Source organism: Beta vulgaris, chromosome 7 (assembly GCF_026745355.1).
Source record: "Beta vulgaris subsp. vulgaris cultivar EL10 chromosome 7, EL10.2, whole genome shotgun sequence".
In the NCBI taxonomy this organism is placed as follows: domain Eukaryota; kingdom Viridiplantae; phylum Streptophyta; class Magnoliopsida; order Caryophyllales; family Amaranthaceae; genus Beta; species Beta vulgaris.
In genome coordinates, this window is record NC_079208.1 from 45,879,638 (window position 1) to 45,905,572 (window position 25,935).

The 25,935-nt window shown below is 36.7% G+C and overlaps 1 protein-coding gene across 2 annotated transcripts; it reads left to right on the forward strand.

Annotated features, from left to right (window-relative positions):
• Positions 1-3,371: 3,371 nt before the first annotated feature.
• LOC104884051 (hypothetical protein) lies at positions 3,372-24,873 on the forward strand. Of its 2 annotated transcripts, none has more exons than XM_010668644.4 (14): positions 3,372-3,894; positions 4,447-4,556; positions 8,403-8,465; positions 8,554-8,746; positions 8,879-8,983; positions 9,094-9,224; positions 9,342-9,939; positions 10,013-10,078; positions 11,169-11,245; positions 21,686-21,967; positions 22,568-22,898; positions 22,987-23,139; positions 23,565-24,107; positions 24,540-24,873. In XM_010668644.4, exons 1-14 carry the CDS (start codon positions 3,616-3,618, stop codon positions 24,726-24,728), a joined length of 3,120 nt encoding a protein of 1,039 aa, XP_010666946.1. In that variant the 5' UTR covers positions 3,372-3,615; the 3' UTR covers positions 24,729-24,873. The 2 variants fall into 2 exon arrangements, with proteins under 2 accessions (XP_010666946.1, XP_048489701.1); XM_048633744.2 differs by having other exon boundaries at positions 3,752-3,894; positions 8,586-8,746.
• The last annotated feature ends 1,062 nt before the right edge of the window (positions 24,874-25,935 follow it).

The following is a 25,935-nucleotide window of genomic DNA, read 5'->3' on the forward strand; positions in this document are numbered from 1 at the left end:
GTGGAGTATTCTAATAAGGTTCTTTTTTTTTTTAGCTCAATAATTTGTTGTATAGTCAATATTCCCAAGTCCTTAGTGATAAAGGGTCTTAAAAGTTCATTGCTTAATATAGATTGTTTCTTCTTACACGCAAATTTGGATGTTGGGTAGGAGAAAAATATTAAGGCTATAGACCACTAAAGTCGGGATAATGTGAATTGTGGTTTACTTCAATAGTTCAATGTAGTAAAAAGTTATATTTTTACTTTCTGAAGTAGGTTTCTATTCTCGGCAGAACAATGACAGATTATTTGTAGAAATTTAAAATCTTATATGAGAAGTTTTACTTTTTTTTGGAACTATAAACAATTTTTCATACTCCTATGTGAAAAACTAAATAACTTAAGAAATGATAATTTCTAAATCTCGTACGTGTATGATAACACTTTGGCACAGTGGTTTCTTCTTCCCCATTGGTGGCTTGATGATAAGTGTCCTTGGGTTCAACTACTCTCTTTGTTGCAACTGTTCTATTTAATAGTTGGTTGAGATGGTAATACTTTTATTTAACCAAGCTTGTTTGGTGGAGGTGATGGGCAAGTCACCTTGTTACTTTGAGATCACAGGTTTGAACCTACTAGTACTTCGGAGTAGAGATTCCTTTATCTCCCCCTACTCTAAAGCATTGACCTGTGTAGTTGGGCTGACTGACCTGCGAGAGGTGTTGGTCCAGTAGGATCCTTTTTCTTACCAACGAGTTCTCAGTGGGGCCAAAAAAAAAAAAAAAAAATATAATGACATATGTTCCAACAAATGATATGAAATAATGACATGAATCTGATGTCATTTATTTCATGTCATTTGAATTCTTTTATAAAAGAAGCGTTGATTTCTTGGATGTTACACCCAATAAATTTGTTTAAATAATTGTTATTCCCTTTGTATTCTTTTATATTACCCACTTGGAATCTTGACAGTAATTACAATCACAGAATATCTTCTAATTTTTTCTCAATGTACAAGAAAAGTCAGTCATATGTGGTCTTGTTTGATTTATCTCAATGAGTATTTTATCAAAATTTAATTGTTATAATTTTTACTAATATGTAATGAAAGATATTTAAGGTTAAACTAGTGTATTGGTAAACATGCTAAAAAAGTAGGTAAATGGTGCGTTCCCTTCACCTTGAAAACCATGAACTGAACTAAACTTATTGGACCTAATTCAACTTATTTGATGTGATTGAACCTGAAAGGTGGATGTGATTGAAACTATTTGATTGGACCTGATTGAAACTTATTATACCTTATTGGACTCGATTGGAACTTATTTGACCTGATTAAAAAAAAAAAAATTAATGAGTAATAACATAAATGTTACCAGCACATTACCCCTTAAAATTTATTATGACATAATAATTATTAATATTTATCATTTGAAAATATAGTAATTATTGGTGTGCTAAAAAATAGATAGAAGATTCCAATTTAGAGATTCTAATTTCGCAAGTAGTTGAAAATATAAAACCAATAGTTAGTTGATTTAAATTTGACTAACAAAAAGAGAGCAAATTAAATAACATGGAGATTACTCAGTAAGAAATTGCAAATGAAATATGGTTGGATGTTGGTGAAGAAAACGTATTGATTGAAGAGGATGATGTGGAAGCTGAAGAAAGATATTCGAATTATGAAAGATATTTCGGTTATGATAATGAAGCAATGAATTGATAACATTTATATCTTTCATTGTTATTAGTAACGAAAATATGTTACCTACTAGTTATTTAAAGAATAACTGCAAAATATTATTATTATTATTGTTAACCTTATTTGACTAGGATAATAATATTATTTTAGTAATGACATAATCAGCTAATAGTAACATAAATAATAAAATAATTGACAATAATACAATTATAATACTATATAATTATAGTGGTAATTTAATTAAAATTTTAATTTTAATTTAATGATCATTGACTATTTGGATTTTATTGGAATTTATTGGAACTTATTGGACTTGATTGAAACTTATTGACCTGATTGGACCTTATTGAAACTTATCTGAACTGAACTGATTACACTTCAAACTTTTTTTTAAGGTAAAGAGAACGCACCCAAAATATAAAAATGCAGAGGGGGTACACTTTAATCTTTTTTTTTTTTTTACGTATTCTCCTTTCATCATCTAATCCTCTAACTTTGAGATTGTGCACTATTTGCCTCGTTGTTGTGGACTTGTGGTCTTACAAATGATTTGTGGACTATCACACTTCTATGTAGGGCGTGTTTGGCGTAGTGGTAGAAGCAGTGTTTTAGTGGTGAGATCATATTCAAAACACTACTTTAGGAAAAAAAAATGGGTGTGTTCGATTAGGTATGATCGTATGTGTGTGGGTAGTGTTTAGTGGTAGATGTATTATTGGCGACTTGGTGAAAAGACTCTATATTTGAGAGTAGTAGTTAGTGGTTTATAATTTATGCATCAAAGTTTCGTTTGATTTATTTGTAAAAACCTACTTTTACATCTTCTTTCATCAAACATTAATTTGTTATACTACTACCTTAACAACTAACATCTTTACACTAACAACGAACAACTACCAACATAGTCAACAACTACTCCTATAATTCAAAGGCGTGTTTGACAATAACTTTTGAGATAACTTTTATTGTTTGGATCAAGTCATAACTCTAACAATGGTGAAAAGTTGTGTTTGGTGAGTAGCTTTTGGTGTTTAAACTAGTATTTTGGAAAAGTAAGTAATTTTCCATATTAATTTTAGGGTAGACGTAGTTTTCGGAGTAACTTTTGAAGGTTGAATATAGTATATTTTTGGTATCTTTTTGAACTAACCACTAATTTTACTTTTTAGCTTTCTTCAGGATTTGGCCCGAACTGTTCGGCAGATTCCCACGCGTTACGCACCCGTTCGCCACTTTGTTCTCACTTCTCAATTCTTCTTACCTCATGGGCGAATTACTGAACACTAATTATCATAAATACTATTTTAATAGTCAAACTCTAACAACTAATATCTGATAACTGATAACTGATAACAGATTACTGATAACTGATAACTGATAACTGATAACTGATAACTGATAACTGATAACAGATAACTGATAACTGATAACTGATAACTGATAACTGATAACTGATAACTGATAACTACTTGTACAATATAACTACTTTTGCCAAACATGCCTCAAAGCTACAACTCCAAGTCTACCACTATCAAATCTATCATTGCCGAACAACCCCGTAGAGTAGAGGCTGAAAAAGTTCTGTCAAAATCCAGTCCAATATTCACATAAATGGGCCAATCCATCAGCAAATTAATGGGCTAACCAACTCTTACAAAATCACTCCGAATTCCAAATATCCTCTATCAATCACATTCATTGATCGCGGGAGTTCAATTCCTTAGCATATACTTTTTCATTTCGTCCTTCATTCATCTTTCACACTCTAATCCACATTTGCGCGTAAAACTCCAAAATCCATCACTCCAGAACAATCCGTAACCACCTGGTATTCCAATTTCCCCAATTCCATCTCAAAACCGCAAAATTAGGGTTAGGGATTTTAAACTTTTTTCGCGCAACAGTTTGTTTTCTCAATGATCAGCGATGAATGTGGAGGGATTGCAGCGCAAAGTAGAAGGTTGGATCAAGGATCACACCTCGAAATTCCCGAAGCTTCAACTTCCACCATGGTCGCAGCTTCAATGGGTACGAGTGAAGTGGCCGCCATGGTCGAGTGATAAAGAACATCGAAGAAAGCTTCAAGAGGAGTATGAAACAAAGAGGAAGCAACTTCAAGATCTTTGTTGCGCCATTAAAGCTGAATCTGTTTCTGATTTGCAGGATATTCTTTGTTGCATGGTTCTTTCTGAGTCTGTTTACAAGGTTTTCGTCATTCTATACTTTTTCTGTTTTTGTAAATTTTTCTTGAAGTGCTTAATTTGTTGTCTGGAATTTGAATTTTGATGTGGAATTTGTAATGTTAATTGATATCTTGTAATGTGAACTCGTAAATGTTGGGAGTTGAATTTTCCTGCTCATTTTAATGGCACTTGTCACTTTTGATGGTTTTTTTTTAGTTTTTATATATTTATGATTGCGGGGAGTTTTTATATATTGCAATCGTTGTTACTCGTGATCAAAGTGTTGGAAGGCTCAACGAATTATAGTTGTTATTGAGGATTTATGTGTTACTTTGCTGTTCTCAAGTGGTACGTGTTATGCGAGTATTATTGAATAATGCAGGTTATACAACAGGGGTAAAGTTAGTGAATTAGTAAAAGAGGTTTAGGCTACAAGTAAGAACTCAGTGGTTTTGGGATATGTTTTTCTGTACTATCTAATAGTGTGGAAATTGATGTTTGTAGAGCTCTATATATATCAATGTGTGCGTGTGCAGTTCAGGTACTTACTGCTTGTTTCTATCTTTGGTGATAGAGGCCTGCGACTGAGGTAATTCGATCTGTAAATAAGTTCAAAGCCGACTTTGGAGGGCAAGTTGTTGGCTTGGAGCGGGTTCAGCCGTCTTTGGACCATGTTCCTCACAGGTATCTTGAACAACTGTTGTTGTCTATTTGTGGATGGTAGCCTCTGATTCTTTACGTTTGTCGAAGTTGTACTTTTAATGTTTCCTGAATGTATGGGTCTATGGGAAGGGTGCAGATGATTCATTTTATTGTCAAGCAAAACCATATTGATGCAATCTGACACCCATGGATCAACAACATCCTTATCTATTGCAAAGATGATGCTTTGAGTTTTATCTGTAGTTGTTAATATGATATAATTTGAACCATTACGAAAGTTCGTTACTTTTTTTGTTTTCTATTTGCTTTTTGGAACACCTGTAAAGATTTTCTATTTGCTTTTTGGAATACCTGTAAAGATTTTCTATTTGCTGCCATTATTTGGAGGACGTCATAAGTGTAGTTACAAGATTGCATAACTTACTTGCTTATGCTACTTTTTTCTTATCATAACGGTGGTTCCTCACTGTAAGATGAAAATCTTCTGTCTGCTTATATTACCTTGGAAGATTTGGCTTCTTTTATATGATAGCCTTATCTAGTCACTAGAGCTTTTGGACATGCCACCATCATATGTTCACTCTGTTTGTTATTGGAATTTCATCAGATTTCTGAATTAATAGTGAAGGACTTTACTTCTTAAAAGTTAATCATGTCCTTGACATTGTAGTGTCAATCTTTCTTTGAATTGGTTTTGTTTCCATGATACAAATCCTCGTGGAGCAAGCACCTTTTAAGATTAACAAGTATGATGTCGAAGGGTATGTTGCTAGTGTTTTTATTTGCAAATCCTTTTGTTTAATCTGAGAAGAAGATAAGAAATATGTACCATGGTTGTTGCATCACATCCAAGTTCTTATAGTTCAATTTATCTGAGTTGGTAGGTAATTTTGACCTTTTGCATGTGAGGTAGAAGAGAAGTAGAGAGTTATGTGAGGATAATGTTACCTTAAAAGGAAATGAGCAATCTTTTGGGGGACAAACTAGATGACTGGTGCAATCTATTAGGAATTAATGAGTTATGTGAGTACATTATTGGTCGTAGTAGCATCATTATTGTTGTTTTTTGGTATGACATTATGAAGTCTTCAGGTAGAGCGCTACCTATGTGTCTTGTAACTCTCAACAATTATTAACAAAAATCAAGGAATCTTACGCTCTTAGGTATAAACAAAGAATCTCCATTTTTTATTATTTGGTCATCCAAATGTGTTTTCGAACAGATGCATTTGTATCCAAGTGTGTAAAATATCACAAAGAATCAATTAAAAAATGATCCCCTACATCCAATTAGGAATTCATTGGGTCCATTTAGGAACAACTCTTCATATTGCAATTTTTTTTTATTTAATTTTACCATTCAATAACTCATAATTAGATCTTGGTAACTAATTATTTGCAACTTGACAATCTAAAATAAACCTTTCAACTACTTAAACTTCAATATTATTTAATGGATGAAAATGGACGAATTTATAATTCCGATCCGTGCAGTAACACATATGTGCTTGATTATTAAAGTTATGGATGTGCTGTGCCTGAAAGTCTATCCGCCACATCAGTAGATTGATTTGAACCGGCAGTTTTCATAATTAGATTAATGAGTGTCCGGAATTGTTGCCTTATCAATATCGAATGGTACTAATTTTTCAGACTTAACCTCTCTAATGTGACCTTTTTTCATGTATCCTCTTTTTTATGGGTTTTTTTGTGGAAAATGACCAATTAAAACAGGGTTTTTGTGGGGAAACACCACTTAAATTTTTTTTTTGGAGGGAAGGACCAATTAAAATACTTATGTTGGCAACTTAACACCATATTATGATTTTCTGGTCAAATTGTCAACTTTCTGGCATTGGCAATTTCTTTCCCTCCAAACCTCGTTTTTTTGTTTTGTCTTATTTTCCCCCTTCTTACTATTTAAAAGCCTTAATTTGATAATTTCTCCAATTTCCCCCAATTTCCCCCAATTTCCCCAATTTCTCTCATTTTATTGAAGCTAAAGCTCTCATCCTCAACCTCGGAGCGGGTAGTAGTACTAGTTAGACAACTCGGAGCAAGTGCACTCGTCCGAGTTTGTAGAGGAGAAACGGGTGAACCTAGAATGGAAATCAGGCTTCTTGTTGTTGGTAAACAAAAATCTGGAACAATGTGACTGAGTGAGGAGCGAGGAAGAGAGAGAGTGTGTTAATTAGTGAGAAAATGAAGAAGTGGGTAAGAAGGAGAAGAAGAAGACATGAAGGAGAAAACAAAGAATGTGAGTTGACAAAACAAAAAAAACCGCGGTTTTGGGGGGAACCAATTGTCAACACCGGAAAGCTGACAATTTGGCCTGAAAATCGTAATGTGGTGTTTAGTTGCCAACAAAAGTCTTTTATTTGGTCCTTCCCTCTAAAAAAAATTTAAGTGTTTCCCCATAAAGACCCTATTTTAATTGGTTCTTCCTCACAAAAAAATCCTTTTTTTATTGATGGTAAGGCAAAGATACAAATTATCTTTAATTGACTATATTGTGGCAAACACCAGAAAGTAACAATGTATATTGGTAATTCTCTTTTAATGACCTTATTCAGTTTCTTCCATAGTAGAGTTTTAATGAAGTTATGTTGTGCCTTTTAGGTTTTCTATTTAGCTGCTTGTCCATCTTTTTCTTAGAAAATACTGGTGGTGTTTAGACTATCGTGATAATGGTTGCAAAGCAGCATCTAGGGGGTGTTCTGTTGTACTTCTGCTGCTTTCGCGTTGTGATGTCACTAACTGATAAATGATAAAATTCAACTCATCATTGAATGTATGCGTTTGGCACACAATTTTAAATTATAATTGAAATATATCTTTAGCTACACCATCCGTCCCTCAGAGATCTTCCCCATTATTGTAGCTAGTGACACCAAGGAAAAGATTGAAGCTAGTGAAAAGTTGGTCCTTGTTATCTTTCTGGGTAGACGTTTTGTTCATTGACATGGGTGTAGTTAATTGACCTAGTGGACCCATGTGATGGCATGAAGGACAAGAGGGAAAAATATAACAAAATAAAGAGGAACTTTAAGGAACATACTTAAGCGGAAAGAGGGAAGATCTTTGAGAAAAGGAGGGAGTATCGTGTTACTCCCTTTGTTGAAAAACGAACTAAAAGACTTCCTTTTCCCCTTTTGGTAAGTAGAAGTCAAACGTTTAAGCAGAAGTCAAACGTTTAAGCAGAAGTCAAAGGTTTGAACGTTATACATGCTTTTCTTTCTCCAATCACATCGATATTCTGTCTACATTTTTTCTTACTCGATTTTTTCTCGATATATCTGCATCCACTTTTTCTATTGACAGCAAATATTTTTAAAATATGTTTCAGTGAAGGACTATTTCATAACTTTTGATATGTATTAAGAAGATTATCCAAATATTTCTAGTGGCTCATATGTGAGTTAATTTTTGTAATAAGGTTTTTAATATGACCAATCCGATTTAATGGATTCAATAATATTTAACAGCTAATGCAGTAAAGTAACTGTCTATTTACGGATGTCATGGTTTGGTTTTGAATTACTCGTAGATGGGTGTCCCTGAATGTTAAGTAGAAATTCCTCTTACACGTGGCCTCATGCAATAGAATGGTTTTGACTCAATTTTATTTTTGACTAGTATGTTCGCATCTTTTAGATGTGAATTGAATTCGTAACTCTTACCTTTGAATCTGTTCGATTTAGTTGATTAGTGTTACTTGTCCTAGTTATATGCTGTGGATGCATCATGCTCCTATATCTTCAATAAGAGAATACGAGGGTTAGTTATGGGCTTATGGCGAATGATGGAGGACTAGAAGTAGCCTAGTTAGTTGTCTATTTTAATGGGTTCTTTTGTTCTTTATTGCAGATACCTGTTGGCAGAAGCAGGTGACACTTTGTTTGCTTCCTTCATTGGGACAAAAGAGTACAAGTATGTGATGTAGTCTCTTTTCCTTTTATCTGTTCTCCACATCTCCTACACATTTTACAAAAATTTTCACTTTGTCATTGACATCAAGGGATGTGGTGGCCGATGCTAATATATTTCAAGGAGCTTTATTTCACGAGGATGACATGGAGGTTATGGAAGAAGCAGAAGTTGCTGAGTCTGATATGGCTAGTGGTCAAAAGGGAAGTGCAGATTCTCAAGCAAAGACTCTTGAAACAAAACATAAGCAGTTGAAGTACAAGCGGCGACCTGCTGCTCATAGAGTATGATAATACTGCATACTTTTGATTGTTGTTGATCAGAGGTCATAGTTATAAGGGCTTTCTTTCCTTGTAGCTCCAGTGGGACTGATTTTCTGCTGACTGTATCAAATCTCTCCTGTAATATGATTTCAGGGGTTCATGGCTCGTGCAAAAGGGATACCAGCCTTGGAGCTATACAGGCTTGCTCAGAAGAAAAAGCGCAAACTTGTCCTATGTGGGCATTCACTTGGTGGAGCTGTGAGTATTTTTTTGCATTTTATTGTTATTCTGACTATTTGGTTTCTTTTCATCTGTTTTTTTTTTTTTTTGTTGTGGAATCACAAACTTTACCATTTGTTTAATCGTAGGTGGCAGCATTGGCCACGCTAGCCATTTTGAGGGCTATTGCCGTTTCTTCCCCATTGAAAGACAATGAAAAATTTCAAGTCAAATGTATTACTTTCTCCCAGCCTCCTGTTGGGAATGCAGCTCTCAGAGAGTGAGTTTCTTAGATTAGTTAACGACTTATAAATTTTTACAATGTTAAGATGTGTACAGGATTTTCTTGGATATGTTTTTACATATGCTTAATTATCAATTTTGGTTTATTTTCCAGTTATGTTGATCGGAAAGGATGGCACCATTATTTCAAGACATACTGTATTCCAGAAGATCTGATACCTCGATTTTTATCCCCGGCTTATTTTGATCACTATAATAGTGCACAGTCTCCAGTAGCTGATGTTGGTGCTGCTTCATCGTCAAATGGTAATCAAGGGAATGGTGGGGTGAAACTAGAGGGCACAAAATTAAGAGAGAGCCAAGGAGACAAATTGAAAGAGAATGGAGGGGAGCAGTTGGTTATTGGCGTTGGCCCTGTTCAGACCCCATTTTGGAGGTTGTCCCGCCTTGTCCCTATAGAGGGTATTAAAAGACATCTAATGGGCCAGAAAGGAACTGAAACTTCTGATAAAGCGCCATCAGAATCAGAGTCTGCGGCATCTTCATTAACTGATAACACAACTGCACCACAATCTTTAGAGATCGAAGAAGGCTGTAATGGTGTTTCCCTTATGCCAATATCTGATTCTGATGCAAAGGCGCCAGCTTTGGACACTGGCAGAAAGGCACCTGAGAAAAGTGGCAACAATGAAGGTGATGGCAGAGCATGGGGCAGAATGCCTTCTTTACCTTCATATGTGCCTTTTGGGGAGGTATCTGCTTAAGCTATCTGGATTTTACTTTATTGTAATGAGAGGCAAATATTCAACATGTTTATTGAAACAGCTTTATATGTTGGGGACTTCATCAGTGGAATTTCTATCAGATGCAGAATACTCAAAGATGACATCGGTATGAATTTCCTTTTAAATACGATGGTAATTTTTTTTTGAGAGAAATACCTTTGTTTGCAGGTGCTAAAAGTTCTATATGTTCTTGTAAATATCCACTTCATGCTTTTACCATTTACATTTAAAAGTGTTTTGACTATATATATTGTATGATTATAATGTATACCCTCCATTTTCCTAAGTTCTATACATTTACTAAAGTGTCTAAACTTAGGAAATAAGTTGTCATGTGAGATCTTGTTTCGTTCGTTTTGATGTGTATTTTCACAATTGTAATAAAATGTAATAGAAGTTATTAATGGTCAAATGCGTGCATGGGAGATTGTGTAAAATGAAAGTGGGCAAATTTGTAGTACTTGCTCCGTTTCTTTTTCGTTTACACACTTTCCTTTTTGTTCCGTTTCTTTTTAATATACACACCGTTGCTTTTTCTATTTTTGGAACATGTTCCATCTACTTTCTCCTCTTTTTCCACCCATGTGGTCCACTTTTTAATTTAATAACTCACTTTGTAATATCTCTCTCCACTTTTTTAGTTTCTTACTTTTGAGTTTGGACTTCCAACTTGGTTCTCCCACAAAGTGAAGTGAGTAAATTAAAAAGAAATGGAGGGAGTGGTACGCTTGTATTTGTGGTGATGAGCTAAGTTGATGTTTGGTAATTGAAACATGATTACTTGGTCCATGATATATTGGGAAAGCAATTATGTGATGGTTCTGCTCTATTTGCCAACATTTTCTTCTACAAACTAATAGTCTAATATTAAGGCAGATGATGTCTTGTGTTTCATGGGGTTACTTTGATTTCTGAGAGAATAATAAAGATTTAGAGTTTTGTTAGTGGAAGTTGAATGATCTTTATGATGCACTTTTTTCCGGAAAGAACTGTTACTGAGGAGTGAGGACCATAAGTTTTTCTGGCTACTTTCTTACTTCTTTTCTTGGGATTTTACAGAAAATAAAGGTTTGCTTACATTTGTGTTTTTGTGTACTCATGTTTCTGGGTATTGTACTTTTTATTTTGAATGGCACTTTCATTGTACTTTAGAACTTCTCAGTTTCTTTGCTTTTTTTTGGCAAAGACATTTTCAGGTCAAATCTGTGATTGCTGAGCTGAAGGAACTTTTGCAATCGCATTCAATGAGATCTTATAGATCAAGATTCCAGAGGTATGATGTATATAAGTTAAAATTTTCTTCTTTGGGACCCCTTACTTTTTCTCCTCAATCTTCCGTGTTTCTCTGCTCAGTGTTTTTTTAGTAAGCTAACCTTTCGTTCTCTATGCCTCTAGTGTTTTGTTCAACCCCCCTCTTGGGAGAGGGAGAGGGAGAGGGAGAGGGAGAGGGAGAGGGAGAGGGAGAGGGAGAGGGAGAGGGAGAGGGAGAGAGAGAGAGAGCGGGAGGGAGGCGATAGGGAGGGGGAGCCGGGGAGGCGGGAGGGGGCCGCGGGGGGGGAGGGGGGAGGGTGGAGGGGGGAGGGGGAGAGAGAGATCGGGGTGAGCAGTGAAGGGAAGGTAAACATAGAATTTAGTTTGCGTTGCATGTCTTTACAAGTTGTCTTTTTCTCTTTTCTTATTAAAGGTGGATGCTTATCTCCCCCTCTTTAGCTTTGTTTGTCCCCCTATCTTTCATTGTAAAGAGTATTTGTTTATTATCGTCTTAAAATTTTGATAAAACATTTGTTAAGAGATCGCGTTTGCATATCTGTCCTATACCCCATATCAGTCCAATCCTTTACCATTTGGCACTAAGCACAAAACCTTGTGGTGACAATCTGACATTTCCTCTAGTTCATTGTCTTGATACAACAATGAGCTGATTTCTACATTAATTTGAACAATTTTGATGGCTATGCATTTTGAAGTATGCGTTTTCAATGTATTATAGAAGCATTGGTGGATTGAGGAGTTTGGGAATGTTTGGTCACACTACCGAAATTCGCAATACAACTAATGACCAATGTCCAATGCATTTTTAAAAAACCTTCACATATTTCCATTTCAAAAGCAATTAATTTTCATATTACAACCAAATATATTGCAAATTTTATATACCACATAAACTAGGAATATAAAAGCCTAAGTATTGAAGAAACTATAATCAAACCCTAAATTATGAAATTTATAGAAATTGGATCAGATACTTCAGGGAATACGTTGGATTTTGAAGATATTGAGGGATGTATGGCGAATTTTAAAAAGACAAGTGTATATGATTACTCGGGGGTATATGGTGAAAAATTGGAATTTTAAATACCATATGAACTAGGAAATTCAAAGCCTAAGTAGTGAAGAAACTATAATTAAATCCTAAATTATGAAATCCATAGAAATTGGATTAGATACTTGAGGGGATACGGTGTATTTTGAAGATATTGAGGGATATATGGTAAATTTTGAAAAGACGAGGGTATATGGTTAAAAAAATTACTCGGGGGTATATAGTGAAAAATCCGAATTTTAAATATCATATAAATTAGGAAAATCAAATCCTAAGTACTGAAGAAACTACAATCAAATCCTAAATTATGAAATTCATAGAAATTGGATCACATACTTAAGGGGATACGGTGGATTTTGAAGATATTGAGGGATATATGGTGAAATTTTTTTTTTACTTGGGGGTATATGGTGAAAAATCTGAATTTTAAATACCATGTGAACTTGGAAAATTAAAGCCTAAGTATTGAAGAAACTAGAATCAAATCCTAAATTATGAAACTTTTAGAAATTGAATAATATAATTTGATCAAACCCAAAAAATCACAAATAAGCAATCAACTACTTAAAAACAACCAATTAATAAGAAAGATTGACTTTGAATTTAAATTAGGTTCTGTAAATCTAAAATGGAAATATGGAATTAAGGGCAGTAGAGTGGTGGAGCGGTGGAGGACTCAGTCTCGTCGTTAGGCGTGGTGTTGTGTTGGACCGGTGCCCGGTGGTTTCACTGTCGAAGAGTGGCCTGCCGCATTTGCCATTTGCGAAGGAACCAAGGAATGCTCTAGTAGCATAACGAACTAGTGATGGTGGGTGAGTGGTGACTAGGGTTTGTCAGTGGCCTGCGAGGCACCAAGGAATGAGAAAAACTGCTGTTTATTTTCTAGAATGAAGGATTTTGTTTGTAGGGAGGTTCCTTCAATTGAAGGGAAATCCTATATCAATCTCTAGATCCCCATTGCCATTGTTACGCTGTAGAATTCAAGACCCGAGGTATTGAGTCATGAATTGTAATTATCTGATGTATAACAGTATAACGGTTACAAGAAGTTCTATAAGGGAAATTTCCATGAGGGTTCATTAAGCTAAAATTTTCCAATGACCGGAGAATTATTAGACATCCTTTAACAAGATCTTGTTTAAGATTGTCGAGTCCAAGAACTCCCCTAAAATGAGTGGCCCAATGCGACAATTGTTTGTAATTTGTGGGATAAGGGTCAAGGGAGATACACTAATGTTTTAGAAAAGTAGTTTCCAGAAACATGAGAATACAAATAATTTTCTTAGCTAATTTATAGTCAAAATTGCTAGGAAATTTGTAACCCCTAAACTTAAATTCGGAATGTTAAGAGGAGTAATTCGTCATATTGCATGTAATTTCCGTGCAATATATTAGGGATGCCCAAGATGAATGACAAATGATCCCAAATCCTGGTAGGTGTAATGGCTCCGCTATTGGTAGATTTAGTAGGGACTTTCAACTTCTTCTACAAGAGATACTATTTGTGGTTCCCCAAGATGGAAAACATGACATTCTTCATCCTTGCAAATGGAGATAGATGGTAAAGTCATGAGAGTTTTGTGAAACGAGAGTTAGCGGCCTAATGTGATGGAGCAATATTCCTCTAGAATGTCATTATCAGGAACTTATAGCCACCTCCGCATTCTGGTGCTACCTCCCATTTTACAAAAAACCTCATGTCTTTACTATCTATCTCAATTTGCTATGAGATGATATATGCTGCAGTCGAATTCTGGGATCAAGAACGTCATGTTTTTCTCTTTGGGGAAACACAAATAGTGAAGTTTATAGAAAAAGTGAAATTTTACTAAATCTACCAATAACAGGGTCAATAATTATGCTTCGATTCCCTACCGAGGTTCGGAGTAATTTGTTACTCATCTTGGGCATCCCTAAATATTTGCGTGGAAATTATGTGCAATATGACAAAGTGCTCCTCCTCGACATGTTGAATTTTCAGCTTGGGGATTGACAATTTCCTAGCAATTTTGATCCTAAGTTAGCTAGGGAAAATGCTGGTATTCTCTTGTTTTTGTGAAGTAATTTTTCAAAACAGTCTTTGAATGCTTGCCATGTCCGGTGTATCTCTTTTATCTACAAATTGCAAATGATGGTCGCTTTGGACGCTCATTTTAAGGGAGTTACTTCTTGGACTCAACAATCTTAAGCAAAATCCTTTGGGTTCTCCACTTGTGGTTATTGCAAAATTTTAGCTTAATGAATCCTCATGAGAATTTCTCTTATAAAACTTCTTGTATATGAGTGGTTTTCATGCCATCTTTTACCACCTTAATGATAGTGGGCGGGAAGAATTACCCACCATGGTTCGAAAACACGGTTTCGCTCACGGTCGCGGTAACAGTCATGGTGATGCAGGGGATGATGCGGTTGTCGTACTACTGAATATCAGCTTCAACCCTGAAATATAATTAAAACCCCCCTAAAATTTGTATTTTTACACCTTTACGTGCTGTTATGACACATATGAGAAAGAACAAATAATCAAATGCAAAACAAAGAAATACACACACAGATTTAACGTGGTTCACCAACAGTGTGTTGGCTACGTCCATGCGCACAGAGAGAATAGTTTTATTGATGAAGAGGAATATCAGATGGGTAATTAAGACTTAATTCGTTGTATAAAGAAACTAGGTTTGAAACTTATTTATACCCCCACTTAGGAATAACGCGTTCCGCGTCAAAACAGACTATCGTCGGATCGGGTTGGGTGACCTCTTTTCCCAAACCACATTTGCATTCGGGCCTCGGGCGACCTTTGCCCGGTCGTTATTCGGTACTTACGGTCGATCGGGCGAACCCGCGCGTAGCCATCGGGAGCCCTGCAAAACAGCCTGCTCGGCATCTTCGACCCCACCGGATGAGGCAGGCATGCGAATACGCATTTCCTCGAACACATTCAAAGGCATAATTCCTACAAGTCTCCACCTTGAGTTGAATCCTTTCACAATGAACCAGATAACCAGATTAACAGATCCATTGATCATGACTCCCAGATCCTCCTTACAAACAGATTTACCCCGAAAGACAACCAGATTTGTCCCTTAAGGACACTAGATGAGCCGTAAGAGCCCCAGACTTACCCCCAAAGGGCAACTAACAATCACAAACATTGAGCAAGTTCAAACAATGTTGAAATTAACTCTCCGGAATCGGTTTGGTGAACATATCAACAGGATTATTAGGTTTACCTACCTTCTTCATCTTAACCTTTGTCTCACTCCTCGAAAAATGATATCTCACATCAATGTGCTTAGTCCTTTCATGATGGACTTAATCCTTGGCTAAGCATATTGTACTCAAACTGTTAGAATACACAATGGCCTGATCATGATCTGGCTAGCCCTTTTAAACATATCCCCTCTCTAGCAGCTTGACAATGTACTCTGCTTCAGTAATGTCTATAGCCTCCAAAGTTGCCTTCCAACTAACAACAAAACCACCCAAGAGTAAATACATAACTAGTCATAGACCTTCTACCATCAACATCTCCACCATAATCAGAATCAGAACAACCATAACCAGTAACTAAAACTGAGTATCATTCACATAAATAAGACCAACATCAGACATACCTCTAAGGTAACGAAAAATCCTCTTCACTGCGTGCCAATGCTCCTTACCAGGATCACCCATGAACCTACTAACAACACTGACTGCATGTGCAAGATCCGCCCATGTGCAAACCATAGCATACATCAAGCTCAAACCCTACTCCTCCTGAGCAAATTTAGGTGCAAAAGCAACAGACAAGTGATTATTCGAGTATTTATAGGCTTAACTGTTGACATGCCAAACCTCGACAAAATCTTTTTGAATGTAACCTTACTCTGATAAGAAAAGCTTTCTCTCATCTGTTTCCTTATAAATCTCCATCCTCAAAATCTTTTTCTCAGCACCCAAATTCAAAAGAAGACCCTTCAACCTTTGAATATCATACTTGGACTTTACATCTATGAGCATATCTGCAACCTCCACGGCTCCACCTCTTCAGCAACCTGCAGTGCATATGCAACCATATCTTGAAACCATACCTCCTTGGAAGTCCCACACCAACTCTTCTAGCTATATCAAGTGCTATACTGGGTCGATGTGCTTCAGACGAGGTTAACTGATGACTAAAAAATATTCAGTAGCACCATGTTGATCTTCTCCACCTTAATGCTGTGATTCACTCTCATCATGAATGACTTGCTGCTAACTGACACCACAGTATACTTCACGGTAGAGTTAAGCATAGAGTTTTCATGAAAATTATACTTCTACTAAGGATAACTCGACTCTCAACAAGTGACCAAATTTTATAGCCCTTAACTCTATTCCCAATCCCCACAAATACATCCTTGTTAGCTCTAGGTACTAAATTACCCTCACTTACATGATAATAAATAGTGAATCAAAAACTCTTAACAAAGAATAATCTGCAGGCTTACCATACCACACCTCATAAGGTATTTTACAATCAAAATAAGGTCCACGGTTGATCAGATAGCAAGCTGTGTTTACTGCTTCTTCCCAAAATCTTCTAGCTAATCCAACATTAGAGAGCATGCACGTCGCCCTGTCCAACATGCGTTCTGCTACCACGTTGTGTTGTGGAGTATGCCTCACAGTATGATGGCGAGCAATCCCTTGAATTTTGCATAACTCATTAAACTCAGACAACAAAATTCTAGACCATTATTAGTTTGTAGCCTTTTGATCTTCCTTTCAGCTTGATTTTCCACCAAAGCCTTCCACTGCTTGAAGTTCTTGAAAGCCTCACTTTTATGCTTCATCATAATTACCCAAGTCATTCTTGAATAATCATCGATCATTGACACAAAATACTTGTGACCCCCGATCGATTTACTCGGGAAGGACTCCCAATAATTAGAACGGATACAATCACGGATACAATCAAGTGTGCCCTTTGTTCTATGAACAACCTTTGGAAACTTGCTGCGATGAAACTTCCCAAACACACGATGCTGCAGAACTCTAAATCCTCCACCTTGTGCCCACATAGAAGATCCCTTTTTGACAGAATTTGCACCCCCCTTTCATCCATATGTCCAAGTAGGCATGGCAGTGGATCCTGGACCCGGCCCGGATCCGTGGACCCGAATCCGTTTTTCCGGGTCTGGATCCTAAAAATATGGACCCGTTGGATCCGGGTCGGATCCGGGTCCACTTGTCAGGTCACAGATCCGGGTCCGGATCTGTGCAATAAACCCGGAACCGGATCCATAGATCCGTTTTTTATAAAAACCTTACTAAATTTCTGATCTGGTACAAAAAACCCTAAGCACTAAAACCCGCCCCCTATCTCTGATGCGCAGACCCCAAGTCCCCAACCCCCTAACCCTTATCCGCCCTTTCTCTCTCTCTCCTCTCTACATCTCTCTCCCTCCTCGTCCTCTCTCTCTATCTCTCTCCTCTTCCTTTCTCTCTAATACCACGTTTCTCTCTCTCTCCCAATTTATCCTTAGTCAGCCCGATGGAGGTCCCGGATTCGACATTGGCGAGGCTCTAGGTGGTTATGTTGCACCATAACCCTTATGGAGGGACGTCTTATGATTGGAGGAGAAGGAGAGTTTGTGACGCGTCACTCCGAAGCGAGTGGATCTGGTTCTAGTAGAGGCGCAAGTTTCTCCACCGACGAGAATTGGGTGGTTCAGGTGTTTTCACCGGAAGCTTTGTGAAAGGTGGATCAGGCGAGCGGGTAATTGGGTGGATCTGATAAAAACCTTGCTAAATTGGGTGGTTCAGGTAAATAGTACCTGTGGTGACAATTGGGTGGTTCTAGTAGAGGCACAAGTTTCTCCACTGATTTTTCGTTTGATTTATTTTCTATTTTCATATATATTTTTGTTCACTTGTATTTTAATAACAATTTATTGTTTGATTGATTTTCGTTTTGATTTAGTCATTATGTAATTTATTTCTATTTTAGGGTTTATGTTTCAATTTTCGTTTATCAGTGGATTTTCGTTTAATTTTTTGGTTCATTTTTCGTTTATTTGTTGATTGCAATTGTGGTACTGTTTGTGTGAATTTGTTCATTTCAATGTTGGGATAAAGTTGGTAAATTATTAAAAACCAAGTAGAATAGTAGGGATCCGTTTCGGACCCGTTTTGAACCCGAATCCGTCGGATCTGGATCTGGGTCCAATATTTTCAGACCCGCTGGATCCGGGTCGGATTTGGATTCGGGTCCACCTGGACCCGGTCCAGATCCGACCCGTTGCCATCCCTATGTCCAAGCCTCATATGCCACAACTTGGTCATATCCTCCTTGTTAATCTCAGATGATGCAACAGCAACGGAACCTGTCACATAAGAAGATATATGGTACCATTTTTAATACCTTTCAGGACCACCTTCGAACCTTTGTAAACACTCATAACTCTACCTTCACCTTGAAAATTGAAACCCTTAATGTCAAGTAGACTCAAAGATATCAAATTCTTTGTCATAAGTGGAATATGCCTAATTTCATTGAAGGTGGGGAACGTACTATCATGAGTCCTCAACCTGATGGAGCCTATTCCAACTACTTTGCAGGCACCACTGTTGGCCATAGAATCATTGCCCCCATCTATCTGCTCATAAGTCGAAAATCACTCTCTGCATGGACTAATATGATATGATGCCCTATAGTCAAGAACCCACACATCCCTCTAATGTGACTGGTTATTAGCAACTAGGGACATATCTTCTTCAGAGTTACTAGTTACCTTCAATTTCTGTCAAAGCAGCAGAACCTTCATTCTTTTCCTGCTGCTTCTTTTGCGTAGGACATTCATTTTTCCAATGTCCTTTCTCCTTACAGTAATTACAGGCATCATTAGTTTTGGGACCTTTTGAATTCGAATTTTTATAGTTCGTTTTCTTTATTCGAATGTTTATAGTTCGTTTTCTTTTTACCAGATTTTCCTTGTCCCTTACCCCAGATGATGCCTGATGATGGACCTCTCTATTATGAAGAGCAGATCTTACGTCTTCTAGTCACATACTATCTTTCCCAATAATAAAAGAATCCACAAATTTCTCATACGATAAAGGCAAAGATACTAACTGAATTAAAGCAGCATCATCATCATCTACTTTAACATCAATATTACGAAGATCTAGTAAGATAGTATTCAATTTTCCTAGATGATCCCTCAGAGAGAGACTTAACATACGCAGGCTGAACTGACGTTGCTTCAAGAGCAACTTGTTGGTTAGAGATTTCGTCATGTATAAACTCTCTAACTTCAAGCACACACCGGTGGCTGTTTCTTTCTCCGAAACATCAGTGGTTATGTCGTCAGGAAGACACAACATAATCGTTGAATGCGCCTTTTTCTCCAGAACTTCCATCTCAGCGGTGACTAAATCCGATGACCTTTTTGTCAATGGTGCCCATAACCCCTGTTACTTCGGTAAAGCTCGCATCTTGAGTGAAACTGTTTCTCCGAGTGAATTTATCAATTTTTACATTAATTCAGACATCTTCCTCACGCACATGGAACATGAAGCTCTTGATACCAATTTCCTATGATAGATATGAGAAAGAAGAAATAATCGAATGCAGAACAAAGTAATACACACAGATTTAATGTGGTTCACCAACATTGTGTTGGCTATGTCCACGAGGAGAGAGAGAGAATAGTTTTATTGATGAAAAGGAATATCAGATTAGAGAGTAATTAAGACTTAATTCGTAGTATAAAGAAATTAGGTTTAAAACCTATTTATACCCCACTTAGTAAAAACACGTTCAGCATCAAAACAGACTACCGCCCGATCAGGCGGCCTCTTTTCCCAAACCACATTTGCACTAGACCCCGGTCGGGCAACCTTCGGCCGGTCGTTGTTCGGCACTTACGCCCGATGGGTGCCCATGCAAAACAGCCTTGTTGGGCATATTCGTCCCCGCCCGATCAGGCGGCGCTGCCCGACTCGATCGGGCGGGCCTGCGAACAAGCATTTCCTCGAATAGATTCAAGGCATGATCCCTACACGTGCGGGTAATATCGGTTCGGTAGAATTGAAAACCTTTACGACACGGGTGATATGATACGATGCGGCCTTGTTTTGACACCATGTTACCCACATTAATAAAATTTCAAAAATGTGTCTTATTTGCACACTTGCATATCGATTTTTGTCTACCGGTCTTTCCTTTCTTAAATGTTTTGGGTTTCTTTTTGAGAGTTGCTTATTAATATAAAGTTAGAAGAAAATGACTATATCATATATGTTATCTTTGGATGCTCTCTTTGGTAGACTGATGTGTAGGGATTTGTTGTGTCGTCATCAGTCATCTATTAGTTTGTTGTCATACAGTATAATCTTATATGCTCCTCTTAATAAGAGAAGATGAGAATATGTTTTGCCTATGTTTCTACAAACTATACTTAGCGGTTAGTTTAAAACTAACTTCACAAAAATAGTTCAGGCTAAGCTCGTTATCTTCATTTCACTCCATTAATCTACAACTTTTGCCTACAAACATAAGTTTGGACGATTGATGTTAATGATGATTTAATTACAGTAAAAGGATAAACATTAGCAATCAAAATAAAATTTTAAAAAAGGAACTCCATTCTTAATACCGAAAAATTTCTACATTTTCATTTGTTTAAATAATAAACTAACACATAATAAACTGCAGGTTTTGCAAGATAAAGAACTGAGTACTAACAAGATCTTCTTCCAACTTTTCCGTTCAAAAAAAAGATCTTCTCCCAACTTTCAAATGCTCATCTTTTTCCAATCTTCTAATACATGTCTCAATAATCAAATCTACAAAAATCAGGATATACAAGAAGAATCTCTAAGAATTCATAATCTCAGAATTACAAAGTTCAAAAATCAGAAATGTACGTCAAAACCCAATGAATCAGATTTTGTGATAATTAATCTAGTTTGGTAAAAAGTAGTGAAAAAGAAAGCTCATTGGTTACCTTCCCCATGAGGTTATTCATAAAAAATGGTGTAAATTAGAATATTGCTTCTTATCAATCAAACAATCTATCAAGTTGCTCCTATTTATTCATTCAAAATCAATGTCTACCTTCCTTTTGTCCACGAAATAGAAGGGTGAAGAAGGATTAATGAACATAAACTGATTTAGATGTAGATTGAAAAGACTAAAAGTAGAGAACTCTTGAGTTTGTGTAAAAATTGAAGCAAGGAGTAGGAGTAGAGAGAGAGAGAGAAGAAGGCAAAAGAGGGTGGGGGCCTTTATTTGCTCAGCTTGAACTATTTAATGTGCTATTGTGCTTCTTGCCTTGGCTATGTATTGCCGATGACACAACAACTGGTAAGATATCAGTCTCTTATGGATTTTCAATCACCTGCACTTTCCCGTTACAGGATCTATGATCAGTGCATGGGTGATTGTCCTGCACCATTTTTGGGTATTGAGCAACTTCAGCAGTTCCCTCACCTACACCAATGGCTTGGGCTGTCAGTTGCTGGAACAGTTGAACTTGGGGATATTGTTGAGTCTCCATCCATCCGTACAGCAACTTCAATTGTTCCACTTGGGTGGACTGGCACTCCCGGCAAGAAACCTTCAGACCCCTTGAAAGTTGATATTTTAGGTTCTGGGCTCCATCAATGTACTCGAGTTCAGGCACAAGTAAATGGTCACTGGTATATTTTCTTCTTTTCTCCTTTTTCTCTTATTAGTATGTGATTTATCAGTCATCACAGCATGGAGGCTGACAAAAGCAGCAAAGGTTTGTATCATTGTTCTGCCAGATGTTGCAATCTTTAGTAGGTTGTATTTTCACAATAAGGAACCTATAGATGCTAATCGCTTTTAAAAACGTGTTATGTGCATAAGGTGATAAATTGTTAATGTTTTAGATGGCATAGGAACAATTCCCCTATTTGAAATTACTTGATCTGAAACTTCATATTGGTAGTAGAATTGTTGTCTGTTCAATATCTAGGATAACTATATTTGATCGGTGGGATCAATCTTTAGGAGCTTAGTACATTCTTTACATTGAGCGCGTAAAGATTGAGAAGTTTTTGAAGTCCGAAGCCCTTTTGTTTCTTAGCTTCAAATCCTGGTTATCTGAATTCACCTCAGTAATTGAGATTTACTAAGCAGTAAAGGCATGGTATATGAATGGTGGGGCTGGCACCTATATACAACAGTTGCTGTAATTTATGTCCATGTTGAATTTAATGTTTGCTCTATTGCTCTTCATGTCAAAATAAAGCATTTTGATTTCCAACTTCTAGGTGTTCAACGACTGTTGAGTACCATCCTCCTGCGCCAACTCAGTCAGATGAACAACAGCCTGAATTAAATAAAATGAGGGTGCTAATTGGAGCCCCATTAAGATATCCTCCAAAGAATCAGATTGTACCAGATGCACTCACAGTGTTTCCATCCATTGATTCCGAATCCATTAATCTAAAAGCGCAACAAATGTTAGGCACATTATCTAGAAGTAGATTTCTCCCGCCTCCAGGATTAAGTACTTTTGTGCTTTACTGTACCACTGACTTCACCACTGTTAATAAAGAGGTTGATGTCAGGACTCGCAGAGTTCGATTTGTTGGCCTTGAGGTACTTGTGAGAAAATTCCTAATTGAACCTGCTTAATGTTTCATATATAGCTTGTTTAACTTATAAAAAGTATGATTTGTGACTCCAGGGTGCTGGTAAAACATCTCTTTTCAAGGCTATCTTGAATAAAGGAAAACATTTCACTCCCATTGAAAGTGATAGTTTGCAGCCTGAAGCAGATATTCATGAAGTTATTGATGGTGGTTTATGCTACATGGACTCAGCCGGAGTAAATTTACAGGTGGGTTTTCTAGGATGTGACACTCACCACGTTGTGATGCAATATTATAATTTTCTTGGAACTATGTCGTCTTGTTTATCGGCCTCATTTTTAGTGTATATCCATTGTATTTTTAGTGATTACCTTTGATTGAGACAAATTTACATGTGTGGGAATTATAAATTACTTGTTATAATATGATAGTTGAATTCTGTGCACTTACTGAATTAAAGGTGTAAGGATGTCCAACATTGCAAATCTTGAATTATATGTTCTTTTATATAGTTTTCGTATCTTAATTTTTCTATTTTGCTGAAAATTGCAGCTGTGTTATTTGTGCAGTGCACTTTATTTCTGCATGTCTTTATTATCTGCTTTATTTCTGTCATATGTAATCCTTTTTAGAGCTGATATATTTGATATAATTTTCTTTTGTTCTTTTTTAGGAGATGAGTGCTGAGGCTTCTCGTTTGAGAGATGAATTATGGATGGGTATCCGAGATATTAGCAAGAAGATAGATCTGCTTGTTCTTGTTCATAACCTTGCGCATCAAATACCTAGATACAGCGACTCAAATGTGTCACATCGGCGACCAGCCCTATCTTTGTTACTGGATGAGGCTAAATCTCTTGGTATTCCTTGGGTCCTCGCAATAACTAATAAATTTGCTGTCAGCGCACACCAGCAAAGAGCAGCAATTGATGCTGTATTGAAGGCATATCAAGCATCTCCTAGCAATACCGAGATATTGAATTCTTGCCCTTATGTTATTCACACAGCAGGCAGTTCTTATGCCTCATTGTCCAGTGTTGTGGCTCGAGAAGACACCGATAGAGGAATGGTTCCTCAAGGTCTTGTTCTAGGCCCATTTAACTTTGTGCGCAGACCTTTCCAGAGAAAAGCCACTATTCTTCCAGTAGAGGGTGTGGATTCCTTTTGTCAGCTTGTGCATCGTGAGCTGCGGAAGAAAGAGGAGTCTTCCCTTGAGGTATGCTTATTGAGTCCCTCTTTTCCTCTATATCTTATGTACCAACAAAGGAGAAGTTTTTTCTCGATGTGAAAAAAAAAGTTGGATCTCCTTTTGATGTCATCATCATCACTCTTGTTTAAGAAGAGAACCAACATTATAAAAACAAATAATAAAACAAACTTACAAAAGGAATCTTGTATTTGGTTGATGTGTCTGGAATTCTTTTTCTGTGACATCTATCTTCTATTGTGTTGATAAAATGCATAACCTGGAATTCTTACATTACAATGCATTTTTCACTCTGTTGATTCTTACTGGAATTCTTTTGTCGTCTGTGACTTCTATCTTCTAATGTGTTGATAAAATGCATAATCTTCTACTTGCAGAAGTCAATTTGCATTTTCTATTTTATATTTTCGACATTTATAACATTTGCTTTTCTGACTGAAGGAATTTGCTAGGGAGAGGCTTTTGCTGGAGTTCTCAGAGGATCGTGCGAAGGGGCTTGCTGCCAAGAGTGATGCACAGGACAAAGCTAATTCAATTTCTGCAGCGACAGTCGGTGCGTCTCTTGGGGCTGGTCTTGGGGTTGTATTGGCTGTTGTGATGGGCGCTGCATCAGCCTTGAGAAAACCATGACATTTTCTCGGGAATAGTCCCTATAAAACATTGCTATATGTAACATTATTGTATATAGTTAATTTAGTGATAATTAGTAAGTCAAGTGTATTAGTGCGCTTTGGTATACGTGGCCTCTGATTTATTCATTAATTCAAATGTTCAAGATAGGTCTCCCATCGCTCTAGCTCAAAACCCACACCAGCTCTTTTCTATTATGTGAAAATTGATAGAAAAGGATATGGAGGGAAGAGATTGACTAGAAGGACTATTTTTTGGTTCCTTTTTCTATCAAAATTTCTCAGAAGAATGGGAAGATTTGGATTTTGAAAGCAACAAAATAGCAGTTATTGATGGCATATAGAAACCCTTTACACCCCATAATCTTTTTAGCAGAGAATGAACATCATTCAGTTAAAGCTAGTCCGCTACAACAAGTGGAATTATTCCATCCAAACTATATCTTCCTCCAAATTTATAGAAGTTTTAGCAATGACAAAGTACAGCTAAACATTAAACAATCCCCTTTATTATCTCGAACCACCATACCAAGACTCAGCTTCAATGTGCCAGCATTGAAGGCGAACTGAAGGGTAAATGGCGGCAGTGGCATCAGCTTGTAACTCGGGCATTGCAAGTTTATGACCTTCCCTTTTCTTCCAGCCATCATGGAAAAATCCCCTTCATTGTCTTGAACCACCATACCAAGATCTCGAACCACCATACCAAGACTCATACGTTTCACCACATAATCTCGTGTTTTTATCAGCAAAAGTTGTCTTCATTAATCTTTACTATGGGATTTTATAATTTGACAGCACCAAAAGCTGTAGGACAACAAAATACATCATCTTCAAATCTGTTCATGAAGCCTTAAGCCTATGATGCAGTTAAAGCTGAAAAAACTTGCAAGTCTTTCATTATAATAGTAAATTTTTTTTTTCCCTCCCTTCCCGTCCCCTTTCAAATCTTTCTTTACAAATAGTTCTTTTTTTAGTAAACTCGTATTTAGGCATTGTATCTACAAAGTCTAATTTTCAAAGAAAGAAGAAAAAAATGTACTCCGTTCTGGTATAAGTGAAATACTTCTCTTCTCTTTATATGTGACAATTTTTTGAGAGAATTATTTCACTTATTTTAGAATGGTGGAAGTATAGTGGAGACCTGTTAGAATAATGCCTATACAAGTGTAAATAGTGCAATGAGTAGGCAATTTTTTATATTGAAA